This window comes from Anolis carolinensis, chromosome 2 (genome assembly GCF_035594765.1).
Source record: "Anolis carolinensis isolate JA03-04 chromosome 2, rAnoCar3.1.pri, whole genome shotgun sequence".
NCBI classification, from domain to species: Eukaryota; Metazoa; Chordata; class Lepidosauria; order Squamata; family Dactyloidae; genus Anolis; species Anolis carolinensis.
This window is the reverse complement of record NC_085842.1, coordinates 180,338,888-180,366,079: the sequence shown is the minus strand read 5'-3', so window position 1 is coordinate 180,366,079 and position 27,192 is coordinate 180,338,888. Positions and strand designations below refer to the sequence as shown.

Sequence of the window (27,192 nt, the reverse complement as noted above, 5' to 3'; positions counted from 1 at the left end):
AGGTGCAGTCCTTTTAATTGCGTGATTTCTGTGTCTTCCCCTGGACTTCAGGAAGTTATCCATTTTTGGTATAAAGGTTTTACAATCCATACAGTGCTGGAGACTCGTTCGATTTTTTGCATAAATTTGAGTCTCCACCTATCCACTCCCAACAAAGCAAAGATCAGCTTTCCTGTAGAAGTTCTGTTCATTCTTCCCTTCATATGTGTGTTGATCACAGCTGTGTGAATCTGCATTTAATCAATACCATGCTTTTTAATCCTATAACTGCAAGAGCAGGAAGGTGCCTTACAGGAGATGGCTGACCGATATACAAAGTGAAATGTAAAATGAAAAGAAATACTGTGCAAACCTCATTTAAATCAAGGTAAGGTTATTGGCCAACTACTGTCAGAGTTTACCACTCTCCCAGCAAATGTGTTCAGGGCCAGTTACAGGCATGGTTCACATTTCCTGTGTGCACCACATAGGCTGAATATGCAGAGCACCTGCAGTCAGATGTCCCTCAGAAAAACCCTCATGGCGAGTCAGTGAAAGACTAGGGATGGAGTAACACCAAAAAACAATTCAGCTGCTCATGGCAGGACAGGGTAGCTCCTCACATTGCCCCCTAAATTATTTCTGTAGGTTCAACCAGGGCTTCCACCAGTGTGAGACACCAAGTGTACTACCACAAGAACATATGTATCTTCCCATCACACAGACACATACCTGGAAAATACAAAAGCACAAAAGCATAATCTCCCACAATTTTATTTCATGAAATGTGCAGGTTCACTGTGGGTTCTGCAGTGGCTCAGAGGTGCATGCAAACATGAGGGTTGTTCAAAATCTAGCTCAATCTCCCACTCCTCCTCAGAAAGCGTGGCAGCTTCAAGTAAATGGCACCATTGCACATGACACCTGGATGAAAAAGGTGAGAGTGGGGATATGCTTCAAGGTGAGCGAGCTCTGGCATTCACAGCTCCAGCTCTGAAACAGTAGATTCCCATCCAGGTAAGTTTTACTAAATCCAAAGGTACCTAGGGCCTCTTCACCCACCTTTAGAAAATTAGCAACACCGATGGATTTGCCCATAGGTCCACATCAACATGAGTGTCTGCTCCTAGTGCTTGGGTGGGCATACACATATATGGACACAACTGCCTCGCTCCAAACATTTACTGACTGCACCAAGACTTGGGGGATGGGAGGGTGGAGTTGCCACAAATAAAGAGTGGCCCAAGGATGCAACCGTGGAGAAACAGATTTCAAACTGGACAAAAGTCATTTCATACTGATGGACTAGAAGGCTTGGAAATGCAAGGGAAATTGATGTGGCAGTATAGGAAAGCTGGGCTTTTCTATTCAGTCCAGGAATGTAGACACCAGGGTGTTTCCTAGAGCCCAGGCCCGCAGTTAATTGTGGACAGGTTTTTTCAACTCTATAACGGAATCAGAGAAAGCCCTGGCCATAGGCTCTGGCTCCTGTTTGGAAAAAGCTCCAAAGACTTCTGTGCGCTGCACATATGAATGGACATAAGACTCTGGACAAGTGGCATTCAATGATGTGGGATTTCCCCAAAGCTCTGGATGCAGCTCACCAAAGCTGAGTCTCGCGGATCTCTGAGATGGTTAAGCTGGCTTTCTGAAGTGCCTGCAAGAGAACAAAGGACGTTGTTGGGGGATGGCTAAAATGTTCCAAAAAACTCATCTTCAGTGCAATCCAACCTCTCAGGGTAGCCCACAGACATTATATGAAATGCACATGGGCACTAAGAATCACAAATCAGGTACATTAGAATGCACTGCAGAATAATATTAAAACTACACAACATGGAAGAATGATAATTGGTCATATTTTTAAATTACTTTCTAGAAATGAAAACAACTTGGCAGGGCTGCCTAAGAAAAAAGCTCCAAAGAGGGCACATCTTATCTTTGGTCCAAAGTTGTTCTAAATGTGTCATAGAACAGGGCTGCTTGGTTTTTAGGAAGTAAAAGTGAAACCCAGCATGTCTGCATTGCAGCTGCACAGCCAATGCAGTTCTCTTTCAGCAGAGAACTGTTTGCTACTTAGTCTTTTCCAAAAAATTCAAAATTTCCACCCACATTCGTAATATTTCACAGACAGGGTTTGCCTATGCTGCCCTGTCCAGCTCAGGCATTCCATCACCTTGAGCATATTGGCGGCCTCATTGCGCTGCTGAGCCATGTCCTCGGACTCTGTGAGGAGCGTGTCTAGGAGCTGAGGCTTGTACAGCTGTCCTACCAGTTCACTCTGAAGATGATCCTTGACATAGTTCACCAGGAAGTGCATCACTGTTTTGGGAACACTGCAAGATGAAGAACAGAACAGCCTTTATTAGGCGAGCAGAATCTTGTCTCAGGATGCCTGTGTACGCCACAGAGTAACCTTGCTAGGCTCCATTTGAGTGCTAGAATCGGATGTCATTTACATCTGATCCACATCTCTGGCCTAAATCCCCTGCCAAATCAATTTACCTGTCCTGGATGCTTTTGCGCACAATGAGGAAATAAGACTTGATAAGGCGTCGGATGACCTCGCAGTCTCGCTGTTCACGCTGGCTCAGTTTCCGTGTAGCAGGCATGGGCTAGGGTGAGGAATTGAGAGGCTATTGAAAGCAGATAGACTACATATCCATATTTCTGCCTCAAGAGTGCTGACATACACGTCTCCTACCCCCTGCTGACCCAGGCAAATGCAATTTAAGGCGAAAGTTCAGCCTTCACGCTGTTTTCAGTGCATGAGATACAAAACAACCAGTCTGGAAACATAATAAAAATGCATTTCGTTCTCAGGTTTAAGAGCCTCCACAAGCTCCTACCATAATGGATAATTCCAGCTTATCCCTGTGTTTCCAGCCTCAAACTAACCTAATTTTTAATCTAAATATAGATAATGTTCTAGCCTTTGTTCCAAAATTAATGGGCATTGTTCAGATATATTGGGTTGCAAATGCCATCACATCTACTCAGCATAGGCAATAGACTTTTAAAAAAAACCAGCAGGTCAGGGATAGGTTCCTATGAATCCAGCCCATCTCCCCCCTCCCCACCTTTCTCCCAGCTGACCGTATCTAGCAAGTTGACTGCATGGGACCGACTGGGGCTGGAATAAATAGAAGTCTGGGAGGGTCCCTTAGACCTGTCCTCAGTGATGAGTTCGTCTCCTTTTTCGCTTTTCCATCGCCTGGTCCCATCTGGAACAGATTCATTCTGAGAAAGTGCACAGAAATGCTGGAGTGAGCAGAGTGGAGTCAGACATGAAGTGAAGCTTCAGAGACAGAATACATGGTGTTTTAAGGAGGCCTGTACCTTAGAACCGCTCACGGAGGCAGAGACCACTGCTGTGTCAATGAAGTCTGGGTGCTTGGTGTTAATGTAAGCCAGCTCAATCGCAACTAGGTTGTGCACCTACAAAATAAAAGCATTGCTTGGACAATCATCCCAATCATCCCCGGGGACAGCCTCCCTTTGCTTGTGGAAGAAAACTAGCCAGCCTTCCTTACCATTTCATTGGTGATAGGCAGCCTCCGGCGTAAGACTCCAGTCACCACCTCTACAATGGCCTCGTGCAACTTGGGGAAACGCAACAACTCCTAAGAGACGGGTTTGAGTTTTTAAAGCAAGGGTTTTCTCAAGCAACCGATTAAAAACACTACTTAATGAAGATTTACACTTAAGTGTTAGAGTAAACTAAAACTACTGCACTATTCGCAGACACACAAGCACACTGTTAGAAATCAAAATACTAGAACTCCTTGTAAAATTGTTATTATATAACCATCCATGCCTTGTCACCTTCTCCCACCTCCTCCCTGCATGAAATGTAGACTATCGATACTGTGGAACCTGGGACCTGCCTTTCTTCACTTACTTCACACCATACTTTTCATGTAAAGCTTCTCAAATAAACACCAACAATTTCTTGTGAGCAAAATTCTGAAAAGCTTTCTTTGCATCATTTCTTTGCATCATTTGCACACTGTAGGAATAATTTTATAGCAGGACTATGAGCAGCATGAGAAGAAATACAACATTGCTTATTATGATGACAGTCAAAAGGCAAGCAGGTCTAACTCAAAATGGACCATCTGTTATAGGTTCAGAGCTTTCCACCAAAGCCATGTAATTTGTTGCAGCCAGTACTAGTAAACTGAGACCACTAAACACATTGGCAGGCATCTGAGCAATTGTATATGCAAGTATAAACCCACCGTATGCTTCCTAGGTCTTTCTAGTGGTTGAAAGATTTTATGTTCTCTTCCAACTGCCACAACAATCAAACACGCAAACAAGTACAGTGTTCAATGTGTTATCGAAGGCTTTCATGGCTGGGATCACAGGGTTGTTGTATGTTTTCTGGGCTGTATGGCCATGTTCCAGAAGTATTCTCTCCTGATGTTTCGCCCACATCTATGACAGCCATAGATGTGGGCGAAACGTCAGGAGAGAATACTTCTGTAACATGGCCATACAGCCCGGAAAACATACAACCAAGTACAGAGTTCCCTCACTTATTGTGGAGGTAAGGTTTCAGGACTACCCGCAATAAGTGAAAATCCGCGAAGTAGGAACGTTAAATATTTATACATTATTTTAGTAATTATACGCTATTTTAAGTCTTTATCAACCAATTGTGTATTGATAAATCGCCTCCTTCTCATGTTGCCATTTGGGCCCCTTTTCTCTTCCTTTGGCTTCTCCTTCCTCCCTTCCTTAGGCTGTAAATTGTAATTTTTTATGATTTATAATATTATTTTAGTGTTTATTGAAAAACCGCAAAACAGCAAATCTGCAAAAAGCAAACCACCAAGTAGTGAGGGAACACTTTACTCTGTTTTTCTGCAACTACATAAGATGGAACTGATGAGTCAGAAAAGCACCACTATACACAATAGCCAGACAAATCCTGATACCTTCTGCCAAGACTTGTCTGTGTCTCAGCAAATGACATCATCCATCTGTGTCTGGATATGGGGCTTCCACCAACACCCTGATAGATCTTGGCATAAGAGATAATGTAAGTGTCTGGCTATCGGTCAAAGTCAGACTCCACAATCCTACACTGCAAAAGCCATTCAGAAAAGTGGTTGCAGCAAAACAGTCCTGGGGTGATGAGTTGAAAGCTGTAATGGAATTCTGTTTGAAGAATTTTAACACTGAACTAGGCAATTTAGGATGTTGAGCAAAATTAGAGCAGTGATGTTATGGATGGTGCTAAACCTCTAATCTACTTATCCTTAATGTACATAATGTGTATTTAAATCAGAACCTCACAGCATTATTTTAGGTGGACTTAATGAGAATAACTGGAGGTGTTTATGCAACAGCTTCTCTTAACCCCTAGGACAACGTTCTAGTTCCACAGTGTTTCTTTCAAACAAGTTGTGGAGTAACTCAGAACCATATATATGGTAAAACACTAGAATCAATTCTTCGGTTCATCAAATAGTCCAGCTGTCTCCAACCTGGCACCTTTTGATTGTGTTGAACTAGTTTCCATTACATCCCATGATCCTATAGGCATGATGCAAGTTGTAGATCAACTTTTCTGCCTCTTAAAACCATCATAGTTGGCCACGAGTGATTGCCTATGATGAAGTCGGTCAGCATATCAGAAGGTTAATGAGTTGGAAAATAGCTACAATACCATTTGTTCCTCAATCCAGAAAGAATTTGCAAGCATAAAGATAAGGACATACAGGCATGGCATGCCTGTCTACAACTGACAGAATTCTAACAAGACTAAGGAATATAGATGGTATGCAGCCTGTATTATTAACATCATTGTGAGTTCCGATTAAACTCAACTACAATTCTTGATTATATCAGTTAATTTGTCAATATATTTTTCTACCAGCTGACTCAAAATGTTTATGTAGGCACCAAAATATACATCCTCAAAGATTTTGATTTTGATACTGTAAAAAATGTGCTTAATGCACATTTCAAGCATAAAGGAAACATTATATACAACAAGATATTATTGACTTAGAGCAGAGGTCCTCAAACTTTTGAAGCAGAGGGCCGGTCCACAATCCTTCAGACTGTGGAGGGGCCGAATTATCATTTGGAAAAAAATACAAATTCCTATGCATACTGCACATGTCTTATTTGTAATGAAACAACAACAACGAAAGAACAATACAATATTTAAAAATGAAAACAATTGTAACCAACATAAACCTATCAGGATTTCAATGGAAAGTGTGGGTCTGCTACTGGCCAATGAGATAGTCAAGTTAATTAGGATTGTTGTTGTTGTGTGACTTCAAGTCATTTCAGACTTTGGCCGAGCCTAAGTCTAAAATTAGTTATTTATTTACTGCATTTATTTACTACATTTATATCCCACCCTTCTCACCCCGAAGGGGACTCAAAGCAGCTATATATACATACAATCTATCTATATATATAAAAGAGTGATGGAATACTGGCAACCGACAAAACAACAAAACTAAACACCCCACAACCTTGAAAATTGACAGCACAACCCCTCATCCACGCCTCTAGGTTGATACAACAAAAAGAAAAGAAAAATAAAGTCCTAATTAGAGGGAGAGGAATAATTGTTTTTATCCATTGCTGCCAGTTAGAAGGCTAAGCTCTGCCCACTTGGTCTCCTAGCAACCCACTCAGCCCAGGGTTACAGGCAAAGTTAGGCCTCACTTAGGCCTCTTCCACACTGCCTATAAAATACAGACACCACCAGACAACGCCACAGCAACACGTGGCCGGGCACAGCTAGTATATTATATTATTAGCATAGCACAATATTAGCATTATATAATTCTATATTGAACTATACCACTATACTATATATGCTATGTAATATATAACATATAATTAATATTATTATATGGTATTATTATTAGTATTATATTGTATAACATAATATTATTATCAATATTATATGTATATACAATGTATTATATTATTAAAACTAATACAAAAAGATATTATAAAACTAAGGGCGGGGGCCAGGTAAATGACCTTGGAGGGCCGCATCTGGCCCCCGGGCCTTAGTTTGGGGACCCCTGACTTAGAGGATACACAATTCAAAAGGCTTCCTATTCTTGTCTCATGAAGGATGAGGTGAGGCTATGACACATTTTGATGCACTTTATAGTATTTGTTTATATTCTTAATAACAGCAATATATATATATATCAGATTGGAGAACCAAGCCCATGAAAGCCTTCCAAAGGAGAAGACAATATCTAGGATTGCCTTAGGCTCTAGGCCCAACCAGCCATCTGCACACCCTTGTCAAGAATATCATCGGAATCTGGGCATGCTACTTTGAAAGTAGTATTTCAAGATGAGCAAGGTAGAACCAGTTATCTTTCCTAATCAAACCTAGTAATCCAGACTAAAAGATAAAACAGACAAGGAGGAAAATGGCATCCGTCCAGAGTTTTGATTCCCCTCACTTTGGGGCAAGAGTTAAATGTCAGAAACAATGTCAAATTTGAGCAAAGACTATTCCACAACCCATCAAAAGGCAAGTATAAACCAAGCAGAGCAAGGCTGTATATTTCTCCAGCAGATCACATTTGAAAGGATAACCATTTTTAAAAACAACCCATTTAGCTTGCTAAAAATGACAAATGCTAAAGCTCATTTAAATTCTTGTTTGAAAGACAAAGGTGGTATTACAGACAGCAGGAGAGCTGGCTGGCAGTGCTGGTTAAGCATACACTGACATTGTTTCACAGCCCAATTCTTTGCCTGCTTGTTCAGCCATCCCATGGAGCTCAGTGGAATTCACTTCCATGTAAAGCATGCTACATCCTCAAATTGTAGAACAACAAGAAGTTAGGAAGTGCTGTAATTGGCCCTTAAGGTCTGAAAAGGTTTCACCCACACACTATTAATCCAGGAATCCTTGCCAACAAGCCACATTAGAGCAGGGACAGAGAACCCGCATCTACCTGTGTATTGTAGGTGGAGCAGTGCTGGATGATGCGCTGCAGCTCCTCGTGCACCAGTTCCACACAGCGAAGGCTGGGTTCCTCCAAGCGCTTGATCTGACGTTTCACTAGGAGCTCAAAGGAGACTTCAGGGACAAAGAGGGCTGGACGGGGACCCTGAACAAGTGTGACAGAGTAGCGAAGGTCAGAAGAACAACCTTGCAAAAAAACTACACAAATGTGTGACCACGGTAAGAAGAACTAGAATGTGGCAGATTCTGAGAAAATCATCTAGTTTTGAATCATTTTTGGGCATTGTCTCCCAGAAAGAGTATAATCTCAATACCATCTCCAATGTTATCGGCTTGCAAATCTTTCCTTCACATCTTTATTTAACTAGAATCCTGCTTTTTCTACATGGCACCTAGGGCTAGCATAGACTTCTCCCCACCACCACCACCACCACCACCAAAGGGAACATCATGGTTACTTGCTGAAAACAAGAGATCCTTTCTGCTCAGGGATAGTCCAGCATGCATAGGTGTAAGTTAACTTTAAGACCGCATGCATCTCTTTTTGGTTTATGTATTGATTGGTATTCCTTTCCTCCTTCATACCAACCAATCATTTCCCCAGGACCTATCAAAGAATCACTTTTGCCCTCCTTCTACAGCCATTCTGTGACTGGTGAGAGCGGTTGGGGATTGGGGAAGTATCTGGTGCTGTCCTTATAGCCAGACACAAAGTGCTCAGACACAAATCCACTGAGATTTGGAGGATGCCAGCAGATCTCGGTGGAGGATTTCATGCCTGGCTTTGGAGACATAGCTAGAGACTTCTTTAATCCTGCACCCACATGTAATGGCTGGAATTAGGCCTGCAGTGACTTTACAGTGGGTTGGAGAATAGCCATCTGAAGTAGAATTATACTGGACCATGCAGGATTGTGGACTGAATAAATTCAGTGGGACCCACTGCGATGTCCATTTGCATAAGGAATTCAACACAAGTAGAGTTCAACAGCCAGACTGAACAAAGTTCTAATAAGCTTGGATGCTTATGCATGGCATTGTGATTTTTAATTGGAAAGAGGAACATTATAATGCATGGGATCTATATGACCTATCCTCAAAATCCCCATGGCTACCAGACAGGGAATAGCTCCCAAAGCTCCTCAATGCCCCTTCATGTACTTTTCGCCAATTAAATTAGGCTCAGATTTCAGTTGGTGGTGAGAAACATGTGTCTGTACATTCAAATAATTTATTAATATTATACAAGTTAAATGTGAAACAATCCTTGGACTCCTGGATGTCCTAATTCAATCTTCCCATGCAGATTTCTATTTTCTTTTTCTGACATTCTGTTGTTACTGAGCTCACTCAGTCACCACTAAACTGTGTCCCATAATCTTATGGGAGGATAACGGCTACACTTCTGCAAACTTTGTAGGACAAGTTAAAAGGAGAAGGCAATCTTGATATGGCCGAGTGGAGGAGAGGGGAGGGCACTACCCTGGTGATGGCAATGGCAGATGCAAGTTATAGCAGCCACACCAGAAAGATAGCTGAGGGCAGAAGGTGAGACAGTCTTGTGATCAGAGTACAGAATTGGTCTCAGTAACCTTCCAGCAACATGACAGTCACTTACTGTGGCATTTCTGATGGCTGTCAAGATATCCAGCATGGTAAGTCCAGCTAATGGATCAATAGACTCCAGGGTACGACCAAAGGTCTCATGGAAGATGTAGCACATCCGGGCACCACCACACCTGAAGGAAGAAGATGGTACAACCCTCAGAGAGTAAGTACATGTACCCACAAACAGACAGATACCTCACCTCAACCCCACTTTCAGCTCCACTCTTCTATTCCTTCCCAGGCCCCTCGCTGCCAGGAAGGGTGACTCACAACTCAGAGGTCTCAATGTTGCGTGCTGTGCCTTCGATAGTGTTGCAGTATTCAGTGGCAAACTTGGTGATGATCTGAAGCAAGGTGGCATTCTTGTCCTCAATGGGCTGCCCATAGCTCTGCAGCACAGACTGGTACTGGGCTGTGAGCACATTTACCCGGGTCTTCAATTCAGGCAGGCAGTCCCGAATATGGTGCATCAGCAGCCTGGGAGGAGGGCATCAAAACATGGTCAGTACTTCTGGTTACCATTTAAGGAGATGACACCCTTCAAGAAAACCAGTGGAGTATTTTGAATGTTGGATTAGGACTGTGGGAGACCAGTTCAGAACTCCCATTCATGAAAGCCCACAAGGTGACCTTAGGCAAATCATACTTTTCTTGGCCTCAGATCCAAGCAAATATCAAACGAATCTTGTCTAGTAAACCCTAGGATAAGGGCAACATATGTTGGAATAAATTTGAAGGTACATAACAAGGCTTTAAAATTGGGTAAGGAATCTGAAAATATGTTCTCTGATTTCATTTTAGAAAAGAAAGCAGACTTCCAGCCCTCATGGGAGTTACAAAGATACACTTTTTATCAGGGTTTTTTTAATTTTAAAAAATCTACAAAAGGAGGTTGCTGGACTAAGCAAACCTCCTGAAGGTATTTCTTTTGAAAAATTGGACTTCATTGACTTTTAAAGCAATAATCTGTATTATTACTAGTAATTTTAATAGGTTTATTTAGTTAGGTCTGTACTATAGGATACTTTTTTTTCTTTTTAACCCCCCCCCCCCCTCTTTTCCCCTTCAGGTTGGACGTGGGTGGGCCAGAGCCCCTTTGTGTCTTAGTTAATGTTTTAGTCAGTTTAGTCAGTCCCAGCCAGTTTACCACCTGTTAGGATTTCTGGGAGTTGAAGGCCAAAACATCTGGAGACCCACAGGTTGAGAACTACTGTTTTAGTCAGTTAATGTTGTTTCAGATTAGTGTTCTAATTTACATTTAATTTCTTAGATAGATAAGTAGAAAGATGTTTTTTGTTTTCTTCTTTCACTTGTATTTATTACTTTGATTCTGAACTAGATTGTATTAAAATCAATCAATCAATAATATTTTGAAAGGGAAGAGAATATCTGCAGAAGGATGTCTCAGATCCCACTCACCTATTGAGGGTTTTGGCCAGGTGGCGTGTGCCATTTCGGTTGGCGAGCGATGGGTACTTCTTCTGCAGGAAACCCTGCTCATCCTGTAAAGACTCACTGATGCTCTTGTTGCTGTTGATATCATGTTGGCTCCTGGTAGAAGAAACAGAGGGAAGAAGGGTAAACTTGCCACCACAAAGTAGGTTGAAGTCTTAGAACTGGATCAAGGTCAGGGAACCTTTTTCCTCCAGATATTTAGATCTATGAATTCCCAGAATTGGGGCTGATAGGGCCCTATAGGCCCAAACACTTAGAGGGCTGAAGGGTCCCCATCCTGCATCCTCAAATAGTATAACCCATACAACAGATATAGAGCATCATTCAAGAACATTCCATGCTAATGTGACACTGTCACCATACACACATACCTTGTCCTCGCAAGTGCCAACACCTGATTCCAGCTGCGTCTCTTTCCCTAACCCTGTAGCACTCACCTGTTGACCACCCCAATGATGCCCAGCTTCACAGGAATGACTCGACCCATCAACACATCCATGGCATCTGTCCCAGCATCCATCAGGTCCAGCTTGGTGATCACAGCCAGGGTCCTTCGCCCTGTAGAGAAGTTCTTCTCATGACTACAAAGCTTGGGAAAATCATGGTCAGCAACTGTTCTGGCCTGTAACTCCCATGACTATAACTCCCAGAGGCCCTACCCTGCATGGCTAATAGTAAAAGGCTGGAGAAGCTGTAGTATCAATCAATTGCATGGCTGAAAATTTGCCAGTGCTGTATTACTGATCATATTGCCTGAAACATGGGGAAACAGCAGGTCCAAGTTGCTAATTTATTAGCCCACTTCTCTACTCCATCCTATTTTTGCTATCTCTTTTCCCTGTCACTGCTCCATTCCCATCATTCCCATCCATCCAGAGCTGCCTTTTGAGGACAAACATATAGCAGTTCTATGCTCCCAGTGTGTCCTTCTGTACCAGTGGTTCCCACCCTCTGGGCCTCCAGGTGTTTTGAACATCAGCTCCCACAGTTCCTAACAGCTGGTAAGCTGGCTGGGATTTCTGGCAGTTGAAGTCCAAAACACCTAGAGGCCCAAAGGTTGTGAATCACTATTCTGTATCAACACACACAGAGGGCCATTTCCCCAGAAAAAAGACCACTTCAGGCAGTCCCTGAGTTACAGGCATCCGACTTACATCGATTCCTAGTTACAAACGGGGTTGAGATAATAGGAAGTAAGAAGGGAAATTCACTCCTGGAGGAGCTATCATGGGAAAAAGGTGTATACACCAAAGCTTAATCAGACCTTCTTCTCAGTGGCTGCCCAGCAAATCTGGAACTCCCTGCCCAGGGAAGCCAAAATGGCTCCCTCCCTGTTATCCTTCCAGCAGCAGGCTAAAACCTTTTTATTAAGACAGGCTTTTAAAGAAGGAGGTTTATAAGAACCATTTGGGGTGCTGTAATTTGAGCTACCAATAGGTTTTTTTTGGTTTAAGTGTTTTAACTGTTTAATACCGTAATGTTTAATTCTATTTTAATGTTAGCATATTTTTAGGTTTTAAATTGGATTGGCTTGGTTTTACTGTAAGCCAATTTAAGTCTCATTTGAAGAGAGAAAAAGCAGGACACAAATAAACATAATACTCATACTACTAATAATAATTATCACAAATCCTTATTTCCACAACAACCCAAAATTTTCAAAATCCAATGATCACAGCGACAGAAAGTGAGAAGAAATAATCTGAACAGGGACACAAATAGCAAAATAAACACAAGGACGTTAATCCTTCCCTATGCTAACTAAAATGATATATATATACACACACACACACACACACAGTAGAGTCTCACTTATCCATTCTAACCTGTATTATTTTTATATCCATTAATTAAAAAGACAGTACAGTGGAGTCTCACTTATCCAAGCTAAACGGGCCGGCAGAAGCTTGGATAAGCGAATATCTTGGATAATAAGGAGGGATTAAGGAAAAGCCTATCAACATCAAATTAGGTTATGATTTCACAAATTAAGCACCAAAACATGTTAGACAACAAATTTGACAGAAAAAGTAATTCAATACGCAGTAATGTTATGTTGTAATTACTGTATTTACGAATTTAGCACCAAAATATCATGATATATTGAAAACATGGGCTACAAAAATGGCTTGGATAATCCAGAAGCTTGGATAAGTGAGACTCTACTGCATATATATATGGAGTTGCACTTTTAAAAAGTACCTGTTCCGACTTACATAGAAATTCAACTTAAGATCAAACCGACAGAACTTATCTTGTCTATAACCCAGGGACTGCCTAGACTCCAGTCTTCTGTGAGTTGGTCAATGGGGCCCAAGCATTTACCACCCTGACTACCAAACGCTTCCTTCATAATACGACATGCCCAGATGCCCTACCATCAGGGTCCACATCTCGTGCAAGTTTTAGAGCCTCTGATGTGGCCATGTCAGTGTTGGCAGCAGTCACAGCCAGGATCAAGCAGTTTGGGTTGGAGATGTAGGACAGTATCATATCTCGAACTTGAACCTCAATATCAGCGGGCTGATCCCCAACAGGCACCTGGGAAAAAATGCAAAGGTGAATATCTATATATATAAAAGGGTAATGAAATTTCGGCCTAGGACAAAACAAAACTACACATCCCAGAAACACTCAACTTGGCAGCACAATCCCTCATCCATGCCTCTACGTTCATAAAACAAAAAGAAAAGAAAAAGTCCTAATTAGAGGGAGAGGAATAATTGTTTTTATCCAATTGCTGCCAGTTAGAAGGCTAAGCTTCGCCCACTTGGTCTCCTAGCAACCCACTCAGCCCAGGGGACAGGCAGAGTTAGGCCTCACTTAGGCCTCTTCGCCACTGCCTATAAAATACAGATTATCAGATTTGAACTGGATTATATGGCAGTGTAGACTCAAGGCCCTTCCACACAGCTATACAACCCATTTATAATCTTATATTATCTACTTTGAACTGGATTATCTTGACTCCACACTGCCATATAATCCAGTGTGCAGTCGGACACGACTGGACTTAATGTCAGGGGAAACCTTTACCCTTTACCTTAACTACCACCAATTCCTCAATACTTTATTCCCATACCACCAGACTTCACCACAGCAACGCATGGCCGGGCACAGCTAGTTAATTATAAAGAAGAGCCCCAGAAGGTCTTCAGATTTTTTTTTCTAATTTGAATACTGTCTGAGTCTCCCCATACCCATGGAACTACTGACTGTGTCTTCACATACCCACATATTACAAAATATATGCTCTCTAGGAATTTTTTAGATCCTCCAGGTAATTTAACAGTATTGTTATTGATATCCTCCAAATTCTGAAGCTGATCCTGGCTGATGCAAAACTACCAGGCAAGCCTTTAAAGGTACAGTTCAACTTCCTTGTCCAAGACTTACTCCAAAGAGCTGAAATCAGAGTTCCCTTTTATAAAGATCAGGGTCTATTTGTACAGAGCATAAAATAGCAGATGGAGCGGGTAAGGGTGAGGACAACCACATCCTGAATCACTCGGCTTGTTCATTACCACCAGCCCCAATTATCTTTATTTTCATGCAGAAGACATATCCCGCTGAAACCCCATCTTCCAAAAATCAATATAGTAAAAAAGAAACTTCTTGTAAGCCACCAAATTTACTCTGAAACACTTTTTTTTTTCTTCCTGTTCTCCTCCACCTGCTATTTGCCAGTCTAGTGGGGAAGGAGAGGGAGATAGAAGACTGAAAGAATAGAAGGAAAAGAACCAGAATCTTTCTTCTGAAATGCTCCCCAATGATCTATAGCCTCTTTACACGTTGGCATACATGGTAAGAAATGCTACATCAGCAGCTGACTGCTGTTCATTGGGAAGTCTACCAAAGCAGGCCGTCCCTCTGTGGGTCTGTCTTCCTAGGATTCCTACCTTGGTGATTCCTGGCAGATCCACAAGAGTCAAGTTCAGCACATTGGGAGAGTAGATCTTCAGGTACAAGGGCTCAGGGCTGATCCCCTGCCAACAAAAACAAACCCCAGAGTTAAAGAAGGACTGTGTGAACAGGATTAACAATGGCAGAGTGGGGAACTCGTAGTGCCAATACCTTATTGGTCCCGGTTGTCCGTTCAGTCTCAATCTCAATCTCCTGTCGGATTTCGCGGAAGTCAGTAAATGTCTGTTGAAAAAGAAAGACCTAAATTATGACTGCCAGACTCAACACCAACAGCAGTTCCATAGCCTCTGAGAAAGAGCTGTTGTTGGTTACATGTTGTTGGTTTCCTCGAAGGGGCTACAAGGAGGAATACGGGGCCTTCCTCCCATTTTCATTCTTACAACAACCTTGAAAAATCTCTTAGGGTAAGAAACTGGCTGACGGTCAGGTACTCATGCCCAAGTGGGATTTGAACCCTGTCCTCGTCCAACCCAAGCCACAATACTCCACTGATTATCAAAGTGAGAAGGTAAAGGACAATACAGCAGCAGCTTCCCCTCCCTCTTCTTCCATTATCTTGACACTCATCTTGCCTTTTGTTGGGGCAAACAGAGTCCTGCTCACAACAGCACTAACAAGGAAACAGAAGAGAGGAAACAAACAGGACAGCAGAGGCCGTACTTCATCTACAAAAGGTGTATAGCCCTCCAAGTGTTGTTGGATTGCAACCTCTAGCCATCTTAGCCTGCATAGCAATTCTGAGGACTGCTGAGAACTATGGTTCAATATTACCTGGAGGGCACATGAACCCCACTCTTAAATTACGTAATTTCCCAACATACAACTTTTTGAAGAGAAAAGCAACATGTTAAGATTGTATCATAGCAACCTGAGCTAACAGAAAAATCTGGTCCTCCACATTTTCTGTACAAAAACAACAAAAACCTTCTTCCAAGAGCAGCAAGACAGATGCAAGAAAAGATGCAGTAAAAGAAAAAATAAAATGGTTCACAATGTAAATAAGAAGCAACCTGACTTCCACCCTACCCAAGAAGGCTCAGAAATGAGTCCCATTCAAAACATCAGTACATATTGATAGAACTTTGTCAGCTAGGAGAAAAGCTGTCCAAAAAGGGCAGGGAAGCAAAGCTATAGAAATAATTAGCATTGTTCTTTGCCAGAATTCTTCCTCAGAGTGCCACCATTTCACTACGCTGGCAAAAGATGACATGGGGTTTAGGACACATTTGAAAACCTGAGAAGCAAGGCCTCTCCCAACCAAAAGAATACATCTCAAGGCTTGCATGGCTGGATCTGCTAAAGACTCCTTATTTGTTTTCAGAGCGTATATAAATGCCAAGAGGCACACAAATCAAGAACACTGACATGCATTATGTAAAAAGTAATGATATACAGAAGGGAAGCAAAAAGGCACAAAAAATTAAAATTCCCCAGCACCTGGAGATTTGACTATTTTATACTATATATAAAATGTTGGACTTCTTTTTATTTCTCCTTGTCCCTCAGTCTCTGGTCAGGAACAAAGGAGATATTTTTTCATACTAAAAAAAAGCGGAAGTCTTTTTTTAGAAAAAGTCAACAAAGTTAACGATGAAAGGAAACCTAATGAAAATGGACAAGAGATATATGAGTATATGTGTATAAAATTCCCTTGCTAACTGGGAGGGATTTTCCTTCCAGGAACAGAGGCAGACTAGTAGACATATCCTCAGTCCAGGTCTATAGTCCTCTTTGTTTGGGACCCTGAACTTCATGAATAAGATAGGACAGGGAAACATCGGGTAGGGAAAGCCAACAGTAAAGTGGGCCAGGGTGGGGAAAGATGTCTTTTACTCTCTAGGGCAAAGAAGCTTTAAAAGCAATGAGGTAACAAGACAGCAATCAAAGGCAAAAGGCCATGGCAAGCCAAAACCATTTTCAACCAACGATTATGTTCTGATTTTGCCACATGCTGAGGGAGGGAAAAGCTCTTTCTGCTTAAGGATTGCTCCCAACTATTGCAACTGAATCCCACTTCACATAAATGAATGGAAGCTTTCACAGTGTTAGCTAATATAGAATCAGTGAAGGGACTGCCATTTTAACACAGACTTGTTTGTGGGCCAAACATGGGCTGAGGAGGGGAAAAACTGGCCTCACCTCTGAGACCTTGATGCCCCAAGACTCTGGGAAATGTAACTGAATTCCCCAAAGAAAAGAGTTCCCCAACAGCTTCAAGTATCTACATTCTGGGCACATGAAACAGCTGCTTCTCCCACCTATGGCTCTGAATGCCAGTGGGGTCCCAGTCTATACCTTGTGCTTGCAGTGAAGGAAGGTGGCCCACTCATCCGCCTGGACACCTGCAGTCAAAGAAAGGCAAAGCACAAGATGTCCAAAAACTTCATCATCACCCACTACCACCCACCACACATGGTACTGCAGCCCAAAAGTGATTCCTCAGACCCATAAGCAACCTGAAAGAAAAAAAGCACTGTTATCCTTATTAATATCCAAAAACAGAAGAATGGGTGCCTCAAACACCACTGGAATTGCCACAAACTAACCCACCTGAGTCACCTCTCCTATGATCAGTCTGGCAAACATCTCAAAGGTTGGGCACCCTAGCCCTGTTCCACTTCCTTTCATGTATCTCTCACTCAATCCATGCATTCTGCCTTTCATTTCGAAGCCCTATCTCCAGAGGTCTGTGGTTTGGCTGTGCTGACTCAGTGATAGACTGGCCTCTGTGCATACTGATTTGTATGTTTGTTTTGGTTTCTGCTTAAGACATCAGTGCTGAGTGCCAATATTTACATCCTGAGGTCACCACCAAAGCCCAAATTTAACCCCACATACAGTTTTTACTGTAGACTTCATCAACTCAATCGTCTCTGAGTTCAATACACTCTCTCATTATGAATATGGTGGACAATAACATTAAACAATAACATTAAATCTCTATAAAGTCTATCATCTCATAATTCCAAAAAAGCTCCAACAATATAAAACACACAAAAGCTACCTTGATGTAACCCAAGAAAAAGATTAGTAAGAAGAACAAGGACAGCTCTTTGATTTCTGTTAAAAATGTCTTTCCGGTTCTATTCTACAATGCAGTGAGAGGGCAAGAAAAACAAAAGAAATAACGGTTTTACTTTAAGTTAGGTTTGGCTCCCAGCAGTCCCCAACCTGGCACTCTCCAGATGTTTGACACTATAACTTTCATCATCCCTGAATACTGACCATTGGAACTGATGAGGTTGTGATCCAAATTCAGTATATTGTTTTAAAAAAGCATCTCCCCCACTCCATATACTGAACCAGAGAGTCTTGGTCATTTCCAGAATCAGTTCCCAAGCATCATTGCACCGACATGATTTTCTCACCATCCTGCAACATCAAATTCAAGCCCAATCATCATCCCTTACCGCTTTCTCCTGTAGCCGCCCGCCTCCTCTCCTCTAATGTGGGAACATGCACCAGCTGCAGGATGAGGGGACGACGTGTGACAACACCAGAGCCCCGTGGCAAGAAGTCCCGGCCTACAATGCTCTCCAGCACCGAACTCTTCCCACTGCTCTGTGGAGAGAGGCAGTGTTAGCGGCAGGGTGAATCTAGGCAGTAGTTCTCCTATAAGCAAGCCCACCAAAATCAACTGGACATCAGTTAGGCAGATGGGAGATTATACAAATTATAGTCCAATACGTCTGGAGCCTGATCAAAGAAGGCTGATGAAGAAAAGTTCTCCTTGTGTTTAGGTTGAGGCATAGATTTCACAACCTGTGGCCCTCCAGGTGTTTTGAACTTCAGCTCCCAGAATTCCTGACAAGATGGCTAGGGCTTCTGGGAGTTGGAGCCCTAAACACCTGGAGGGCTGCAGGTTGAAGAGACCTTCCTAAGGATTCACTCATAGCATCCTATTTGTATGTTTAATCCCTACAAGGAGATCTTAAAGAGCTGGGTCTGTTTAACCTGCAGAAGAGAAGGCTGAGAGGAGACAGAATTGCCATGTATAAATATGTGAAAGGATATCATAAGGAAGAGGGGGCAGGCTTGTTTTCTGCTGCCCTGGAAACTAGGACTCAATTGAGCAATGGGTTCAAATTACAGGAAATGAGATTCTACATGAACATTAGGAAGAACTTCCTGACTGTAAGAGCTGTTCAGCAGTGGAACTCTCTGCCTCACAGTGTGATGGAAGCTCCTTCTTTGGAAGCTTTTAAACAGAGGCTGGATGGTCATCTGTTGGAAAACTTTGATTGTGCTTTTCTACCATGGCAGGGAGTTGGACTAGATGACCCATGTGATCTCTTCCAACTCTATGATTCTAAGATTCTAAGAATGGGGTTGGATTGAAAGGCCCTTGAGGTATCTTCCAACTACAGTTCTATGACTTGTAGGAGTAAGCCATTGAAATGAACTGGACATAATTGCGGGATTAGGTGCTAGGTTTTTAAGTTATTTAATTGTATTGTATGTAACGGCGCTCCATGCAGTCATGTCAACTACACGACCTTGGAGGTGTATACGGACAACGCCGGCTCTCCAGCTTAGAAATGGAGATGAGCACCAACCCCCAGAGTCAGACACAACTAGACTTAATGTCAGGAAAAACCTTTACCTTTATTTTATTTAATTGTATATATATGTTTTATTTTGATTTTAAGTTTAATGTGTTGTGCATTTGTATGCTTTTATGTTTCAGTGTGGCACTGAATGTTTGCCAAAACTGGAAGCTGCTCTGAGTCCGCTTCAGGGTGAGTTAGAACAGGGCAGAAATGCAGTAAATAAATAATAAATCCCAGATGGATAAAAAAGCATCATGAAATGCTTGTCCATTTACAGTCTCTGCCTTAACTTGTACTTGGATTGTACCTTTCTTGCATGGCAGGGGGTTGGACTAGAGAGGTGGTTCTCAACCTGGGGTCCCCAGATGTTTTTGGCCTTCAACTCCCAGAAATACTAATAGCTGCTAAACTGGCTGAGACTTCTGGGAGTTGTAGGCCAAAAACATCTGGGGACCCACAGGTTGAGAACCACTGGACTAAGATGGCCCCTGTGGTCTCTCCCAACTCGGTTATTTTGATTCTAAGGAGGGCGCTTCTAGACTAGGCTGACTCACTTGTGGATTTCCAGCCCTTGGTCCCTATGAACCAGGCATAGAATCATAGAATCATAGTAGAGTTGGAAGAGACCTCATGGGCCATCCAGTCCAACCCCCTGCCAAGTAGCAGGAAATTGCGTTCAAAGTTCCCCCGACAGATGGCCATCCAGCCTCTGCTTAAAAGCCTCCAAAGAAGGAGCCTCCACCACAGTCCGGGGGAGAGTTCCACTGCCGAACAGCTCTCACAGTCAGGAAGTTCTTCCTAATGTTCAGGTGAAATCTCCTTTCCTGTAGTTTGAAGCCATTGTTCCGTGTCCTAGTCTGCAGGGCAGCAGAAAACAATCCTGCTCCCTCCTCCCTATGACTTCCCTTCACGTATTTGTACATGGCTATCATGTTTCCTCTCAGCCTTCTCTTTTGCAGGCTAAACATGCCCAGTTCTTTAAGACGCTCATCATAGGGCTTGTTCTCCAGACCCTTGATCATTTTAGTTGCCCTCCTCTGGACGCTTTTCAGCCTGTCAACATCTCCCTTCAATTGAGGTGCCCAGAATTGGACACAGTATTCCAGGTGTGGCCTGACCAAGGCAGAATAGACGGGGAGCATGACTTCCCTGGATCTAGATGCTATACCCCTATTTATGCAGGCCAGAATCCTATTGGCTTTTTTAGCAGACACATCACATTGTAGGCTCATGTTTAACTTGTTGTCCATGAGGATTCCAAGGTCTTTTTCACGCGTACTGCTGTCGAGTCAGGCGGATGGAAGTGGCCTGATGGAAGTGGCAACCCAGGTGCCGCTGGAGGGCCACACGTTGCCCACCTCTGTGCTGAAGACAATGAAAATCTCACCTGAGAGCCAACGACGACAATCTGGGGCAGCTGGATGACCTCAGCTCCCACGGTGTTGAAGATCTCCTGAAGCTTGTTGATGACAGGGATGAGCGTTTCCATGGCGAGGAAGGGGGCGACGGGGTGGCTCCTGAGGGAGAGGGGATAGCTATAGGCAGCAGAAGCCTAGCAGCCAGGCCCCCGGAAGAGTCCTCCCCTCGCCCCCCAGCCCCTGCCCTCTCTTCTGGCGCCGCATTCCCCTCATTGAGCCGCTTTCTGCCTGCTCCTTCCCTTGGTTCGCTCACCCCAAAGATGCTTATTCCGGACCCGGCGACAGCCCCGTTCACTCCTCAACCAGGAAATACTGCCCCCGACGCGCCCGAGCCGACCTTCCTCGTCATTGGTCGGTGTGTTCCGCTTTCTCGCTACCTATTGGCTAAGACACCTGTCCGTGAACTTGTATTGGAGAACGAAACAGAGGAGGGGCGCGCGCGGGGCTTCATTGGCCGGCTTCAGCACCAATCAGCGGAGAGCGGCGCCCGAATGGACGGCGTTTCAATCAAACCAAGTCATTCAAACCAACATCTCTCTCACTGCAATGGTTACCTCAGCTTCGGTCCTCCAAGCTGCTGTGAAGGAATGGAGTAATGTCGAAGGCTTTCATGGGTTCACTGGGTTGCTATGAGTCTATCGGGCTGTATGACCATTTTCCGGAAGCTTTCTCTCCTTACGTTTCGCCCACGCGTCTCTGGCAGGAATCCTGGAGATTGTGAGGTACCTCGCAGCCTCTGAGAGTGACTGCCACCGACATGGTGCCTCGAAGCCTCTGAGGGTGTCTTCCACATATGTGGTGCTGCCTCGCAGCCTCTGCCACAGCCACAAATATGGGACCTTGCCATATTGCTGTTGCTCCTGCCGCGAGCAAGCCTCGCCCGCCTCCGCCTGGGCGCGCGCCACCTCCGAAGCAGCAGCGCCACCGCTGCCGCCATGAAGCAGGTGAGCTTCCCGCGCAGAGTACGCGACGCTGCTCTAGTCAGAGCTCCTGCCACAGAAGTGGTACCTCGCAGCCACAGACGTGGTGCCTCGGGGCCTCTGAGGGTGACTGCAACAGATATGATGCCTCGTGGCCTCCGAGGATTCCTGGCACAGATGTGTTGCCTCACAGCCTCTGAGGGTGCCTGCCACAGAAATGGTGGTGCTTCCCAGCCTCAGCCAAAGCAAAAGACGTGGTGACTCACAGCCTCTGCCACAGCCACAGATGTAGTACATCACAGACTCTGAGCTTCCTTGACACAGATGTGGTGACTTGCAGTCTCTGAGTGTGCCTGCCACAGAAGTGGGGCCTTGCAACCTCTGCCGCAGCCATAGATGTGGTACCTCACAGCCTCTGAGCTTGCCTTCCACAGATGTAGTGACTCATAGACTCTGAGGGTGCCTGCCAAACATGTGGTGCCTCGCAGCCTCTGAGGGTGCCTGCCACAGACTTAGTGCTTTTTCGCAGACTCTGCCAAAGCTAAAACCGTAATGCCTCGAAGCCTCAACCACAGCCATAGATGTGGTACCTAGCAGCCTCTGAGCTTGCATTCCACAGATGTGGAACATCACATCCTCTGAGGGTGTCTGCCACAGATGTAGTGCCTTGCAGCCTCTGCCACAGCCATAGATGTGGTACCTTGCAGCCTCTGAGCTTGCCTGCCACAGACATGGTGACTCACAGCCTCTAAGGATGCCCGCCACAGACGTGGTGCCTTGCAGCCTATGCCAAAGCCACAGATGTGATACCTCGCAGCCTCTGAACTTGTGTACCATGGATGTGGTACATCACAACCTCTGAGGGTGCCTGCCACAGACGTGGTGCCTCGCAGCCTCTGAGAGTGCCTGCCACAGACATGGTGCTTTGCAGAGTCTGAGAGTCCCTGCCACAGACGTGGTGCATCGCAGCCTCTGAAGGTGCCTGCCAAAGACGTGGTGTGGCCTCGCATACTCTGCCACAGCCACAGATGTGGTATCTCGCAGCCTCTGAGCTTGCTTGCCACAGACATGGTGACTCGCAGCCTCTGAGGGTGCCTGCCACAGACGTGGTGCATCGCAGTCTCTGAAGGTGCCTGCCAAAGACGTGGTGCGGCCTCACATACTCTGCCACAGCCACAGATGTGGTATCTCGCAGCCTCTGAGGGTGCCTGCCACAGACGTGGTGCCTTGCAGCCTCTGAGGGTGCCTGCCATAGACATGGTGCTGCCTCACAGGCTTTGCCACAGCCACAGATGTGGTATCTCGCAGCCGCTGAGCTTGCTTGCCACAGACATGGTGACTTGCAGCCTCTGAAGGTGCCTGCCACAGACATGGTGCCTCGCAGCCTCTGAGGGTGCCTGCTAAAGTCATGGTGCTGCGTCACAGCATCTGCCACAGCCACAGATGTGTTATCTAGCAGCCTCTGATCTTTCTTGCCACAGACATGGTGACTCACAGCCTCTGAGGGTGCCTGCCACAGACGTGGTGCCCCGCAGCCTCTGAGGGTGCCTGCCACAGACGTGGTGCTGCCTCGAAGCCTCTGCCACAGCCACAGATGTGGTATCTCGCAGCCTCTGAGCTTGCTTGCCACAGACATGGTGACTTGCAGCCACTGATGGTGCCTGCCACAGACGTGGTGCCTCGCGGCCTCTGAGGGTGCCTGCCATAGACGTGGTGCTGCCTCGAAGCCTCTGCCACAGCCACAGATGTGGTATCTCGCAGCCTCTGAGCTTGCTTGCCACAGACATGGTGGCTCGCAGCCTCTGAGGGTGCCTGCCACAGACGTGGTGCCTCGCAGCCTGTGAGGGTGCCTGTCATAAACGTGGTGCTGCCTCACAGCAACTTCCATAGCCACAAATGTGGTATCTCGCAGCCTCTGAGCTTGCTTGCCACAGACATGGTGACTCACAGCCTCTGAGGGTGCCTACCACAGTCTTAGTGCTGCCTCGCAGCATCTGCCACAGTCACAGATGTGGTATCTTGCAGCCTCTGAGCTTTCTTGCCACAGACATGGGGACTTGCAGCCTCTGAGGGTGTGATGCCTCATGGGCCTTGTAGTCCTGTTCCTAGTACTATTGTGGCAGATGAAGATGAAAACATGGGGTTTTCGCCGGTTCAACAAGAGCTGGAGTCTCTTCACCTACCGGATGTTGACGTTTGCCCTCAAGAATTCAGCAAAACAGGCCTTGGGCAGAACTCCCCTCCGTTTCCCAGGAAAGAATTTTATTCTAAAGACAGAGGAGTCAGAGAAGCCCAACGGAGGAGTTTACGGATCGCTGCCAAACAAACAGGCTGATTAGGCCTGCTTCCCTTGGGAAAATCTAAGGGGTCTTGCATCTGGACAAAGTTGGGTTTCGTTTCTTGTTCTCTAGGGAAAGAGATTTGTTGGCGGGAAACGAGACCCAATATAGGTGGTTGACACGGGAGATTCTTTGCGGAGTCAATTGATCACCTTCAGGAGGGAGATCGTGTGTGGACTTCGTAACCCCAGTTCCTTGCTTCCCGGATCAAGTTTCAAGCCTTGCCTTGCCTTGCGGTTTAACCACGGACCCTGCTTCATGCTTCACGTTTTGCCTTAGACCTAGCCAAGAATCAAGTTTATTTCCAGCCTTGTTGTCAAGCTTCACTGGACTTTAAGACTCTGACATTTCCCCACACTATTGCTTGGCAAGAGTTTGTGTTTCGGTCAAGTGGATTAAAATTTTGAACTCTAATATCATTTATTGGACAATACATTTTTGGACTATATTTGACCTCTTTTGAAAGGTCTGTTTCTGAACTATATTCTTCACTTGTTTTTATTGATTTTATATATTTCTTTAATAAAGATATTAGATAGAGACTGGCCTCTGTGTAAGGTTATTGGTGCCCAGCAGCCAGGGTTCTGACAGTTTGACTCCGCCAACTAAGCACCAAACAACCTAAGGCCAGAATGTCTACAGGAACCGGAGCGGACGCCCCAGCTCAACCACCCAGTTACACCATTTCCCAAGATGAATTCAATCGGATCCGGGACACACTCCGAACGCAGGAGGGAGAAATACGGGGCTTGAAGGAACGCGGAGCCCGTCTCCCTGCCCTAGCGCTACCAAGCAAGTTTTCTGGAGAAGCCTCCAAGGTTCATGTTTTCCGTCGCCAGTGTCAGGCGTACTTAGAAGCCCGCCAAGCCGAGTTTCCCCAAGAAGATGTCAAGGTGGCGTGGATCTTCAGTCTCTTAGATGGGCCTGCGGCCACTTGGGCGACGGCACTATACGATGCGGGTTCCACGCATCTAAACACCGCGCAGCAATTCTTGAATCACCTTCGGAAAACCTGGGGGATCGAGGACGACGAGGAGGCGGCCGGTCATAAACTCCGACGCCTCTTCCAAGGGGACAGACCGTTGTCCCGGTACATAGCCGAGTTCCGGGTGTTGGCTCAGAACACCGGCTGGAACGACATAGCCCTCAGAGGACAGTTTCGCGAGGGCCTCAACATCGAGATGCAGGAAGAAATCTCTAAGGTGGACCCCCCAGGGACTCTGGAAAGACTCATTAACCAGTGTTTACGGGCTGAAGTCCTGCTTGCCAACAAAAAACACTGGCTCCGGGGGCAGAGTGGAAGAGCCGGAGTAAAACCCCCCACTTCTGCCAGTGTCCAGCTGCGTCCAGTGTGGAGATCCCCACCACCAGCCCCTAGCCCCATGGGAAGCGAGGAGGAGCCGATGCAGTTGGGCAACGTGCGCCCCAGACTAGATGTTGCAGAAAAGGCCCGCCGCCAACGTTTGAATCTGTGTTGGTATTGTGGAAACGGGGGCCACTTCGCCAGAGAATGTCCAGCCAAAAAGAAGCCTGCCGCCCGTCTGGCGGCGGCGTCCTCCGCGGAGGCGGAGGCTGCCGAGGCGGCTGGAACAAAGCCGGCGGGGGAAGCCAGCGACCGGGCGTAGATGGGCTCGCCAAACCGGTCAAAAGCTCCACTCAAGAGCCGCAAACGGGTCCTATTTCTCCTGGTGGTCACGCTGTGGTCAGTGAAAAAAGGACCCGTCATGATCCATGCCATGATAGACTCAGGGGCAACAAACAACTTCATCGATAGAGACTATGCTGACTCTCTGGGACTACAATATCATGATTTCAAGAACGCCCGGGTGGTGCAAGCCATAGACGGCCGACCCCTGAAGACAGTTCCAGTAAGCCAATGGACCGAGCCCACCAGAATGTGGATAAGAGAACACATGGAAGAAATCTCCTTCTTCGTTACCAAGGTTCCCCATTTCCCCGTGATTTTGGGTATCCCGTGGCTGACACTCCACGACCCAAACATCTCCTGGACCAACAGAGAACTGCAGTTCGCCTCAAGGTTTTGCCAAAATCATTGTCTAGTAGCCAAGGTCTGCCATGCCACAGACGCAGAACCCATCATCACCCTGCCCAAGAAATACTCGGACTTTTGGGATGTTTTCAATGAAAAGGAAGCCAAGAAACTACCCCCACATAGACCCTATGATTGTGCCATTGACCTGGTGGAGGGGGCCCCAATTCCGCGAGGACATCTCTACTCCCTGACTGAACCAGAGCAAGAAGCTCTCAGGGAGTTTATAGAGTCAAACCTTCGCAAGGGGTTCATCAGACCCTCTCAATCCCCAGCCGCTTCCCCAGTGATGTTTGTGAAAAAGAAGTCAGGGGACCTACACTTGGTTGTGGACTATCGGGCACTGAACAACATCACGAAGCGGAACCGCTACCCATTGCCATTGATCTCAGACCTATTGGACCGACTCCAAGGGGCCAAGGTTTACACCAAACTGGATCTCCGCGGGGCTTACAACCTAGTTCGCATAAGAGAAGGGGACGAATGGAAAACCGCCTTCCAGACCAAATTCGGATTATTCGAGTCCCTAGTCATGAATTATGGATTATCCGGAGCCCCCGCAACTTTCCAGCATTTTGTCAACGATATTTTCCAAGATTATCTAGATCGGTTCTTGATCATATACCTCGACGATTTTTTGGTGTTTTCTAGATCACAATCGGAACACGAGCAACATGTCAGAATGGTGCTACGATTGTGGGATCATGGACTATATGCCAAGTTAGAGAAATGCGCCTTTGATTTGCAAGAGGTAGACTTCCTGGGATACCGCATCTCGCCACTAGGGCTCTCCATGGACCCGGCAAAAGTTTCAGCAGTATTGGAATGGCGGGCGCCAACCAACAAAAAAGAAGTACAGCGCTTCTTGGGGTTTGCCAACTACTACCGCAAATTCATCCCAGACTTCGCTCGCTGGTCTGACCCAATCACCAGTTGCATCCGAGGGAAACAGCCTTTCCGCTGGACGGAACAAGCAG

General features: G+C 45.4%; 1 protein-coding gene across 1 annotated transcript; it reads right to left on the bottom strand.

Moving 5' to 3' along the window:
- Positions 1 to 737: 737 nt before the first annotated feature.
- Positions 738 to 21,316, bottom strand: LOC100566729 (dynamin-1-like protein). Its single transcript, XM_003216885.3, has 18 exons — positions 21,160 to 21,316; positions 20,876 to 21,005; positions 18,349 to 18,499; positions 17,234 to 17,280; positions 15,089 to 15,160; positions 14,914 to 15,000; positions 13,393 to 13,555; positions 11,452 to 11,572; positions 10,979 to 11,110; positions 9,830 to 10,036; positions 9,570 to 9,690; positions 7,941 to 8,096; positions 3,513 to 3,602; positions 3,319 to 3,417; positions 3,076 to 3,219; positions 2,485 to 2,594; positions 2,156 to 2,315; positions 738 to 1,636 (listed from the first exon to the last, which is right to left on the bottom strand). The coding sequence occupies exons 2-18, from the start codon at positions 20,975 to 20,977 to the stop codon at positions 1,580 to 1,582; spliced, it is 2,019 nt and encodes a 672-aa protein (XP_003216933.1). The 5' UTR covers positions 20,978 to 21,005; positions 21,160 to 21,316; the 3' UTR covers positions 738 to 1,579.
- Between the last annotated feature and the right edge of the window lie 5,876 nt (positions 21,317 to 27,192).

Bases quoted from the DNA above. Each gene is read 5' to 3' on its own strand.
- LOC100566729 (XM_003216885.3), bottom strand. From the start codon at position 20,977: ATGGAAACGCTCATCCCTGTCATCAACAAGCTTCAGGAGATCTTCAAC. The intron at 11,573-13,392 runs GTAGGGCATCTG...ACTTCTCTACAG, and splicing joins ACGAGATGTGGACCCTGATG to GGCGAAGGACCCTGGCTGTG. The intron at 3,603-7,940 runs GTAGATGCGGGT...CCCGTCTCTTAG, and splicing joins GCTCCACCTACAATACACAG to GAGTTGTTGCGTTTCCCCAA.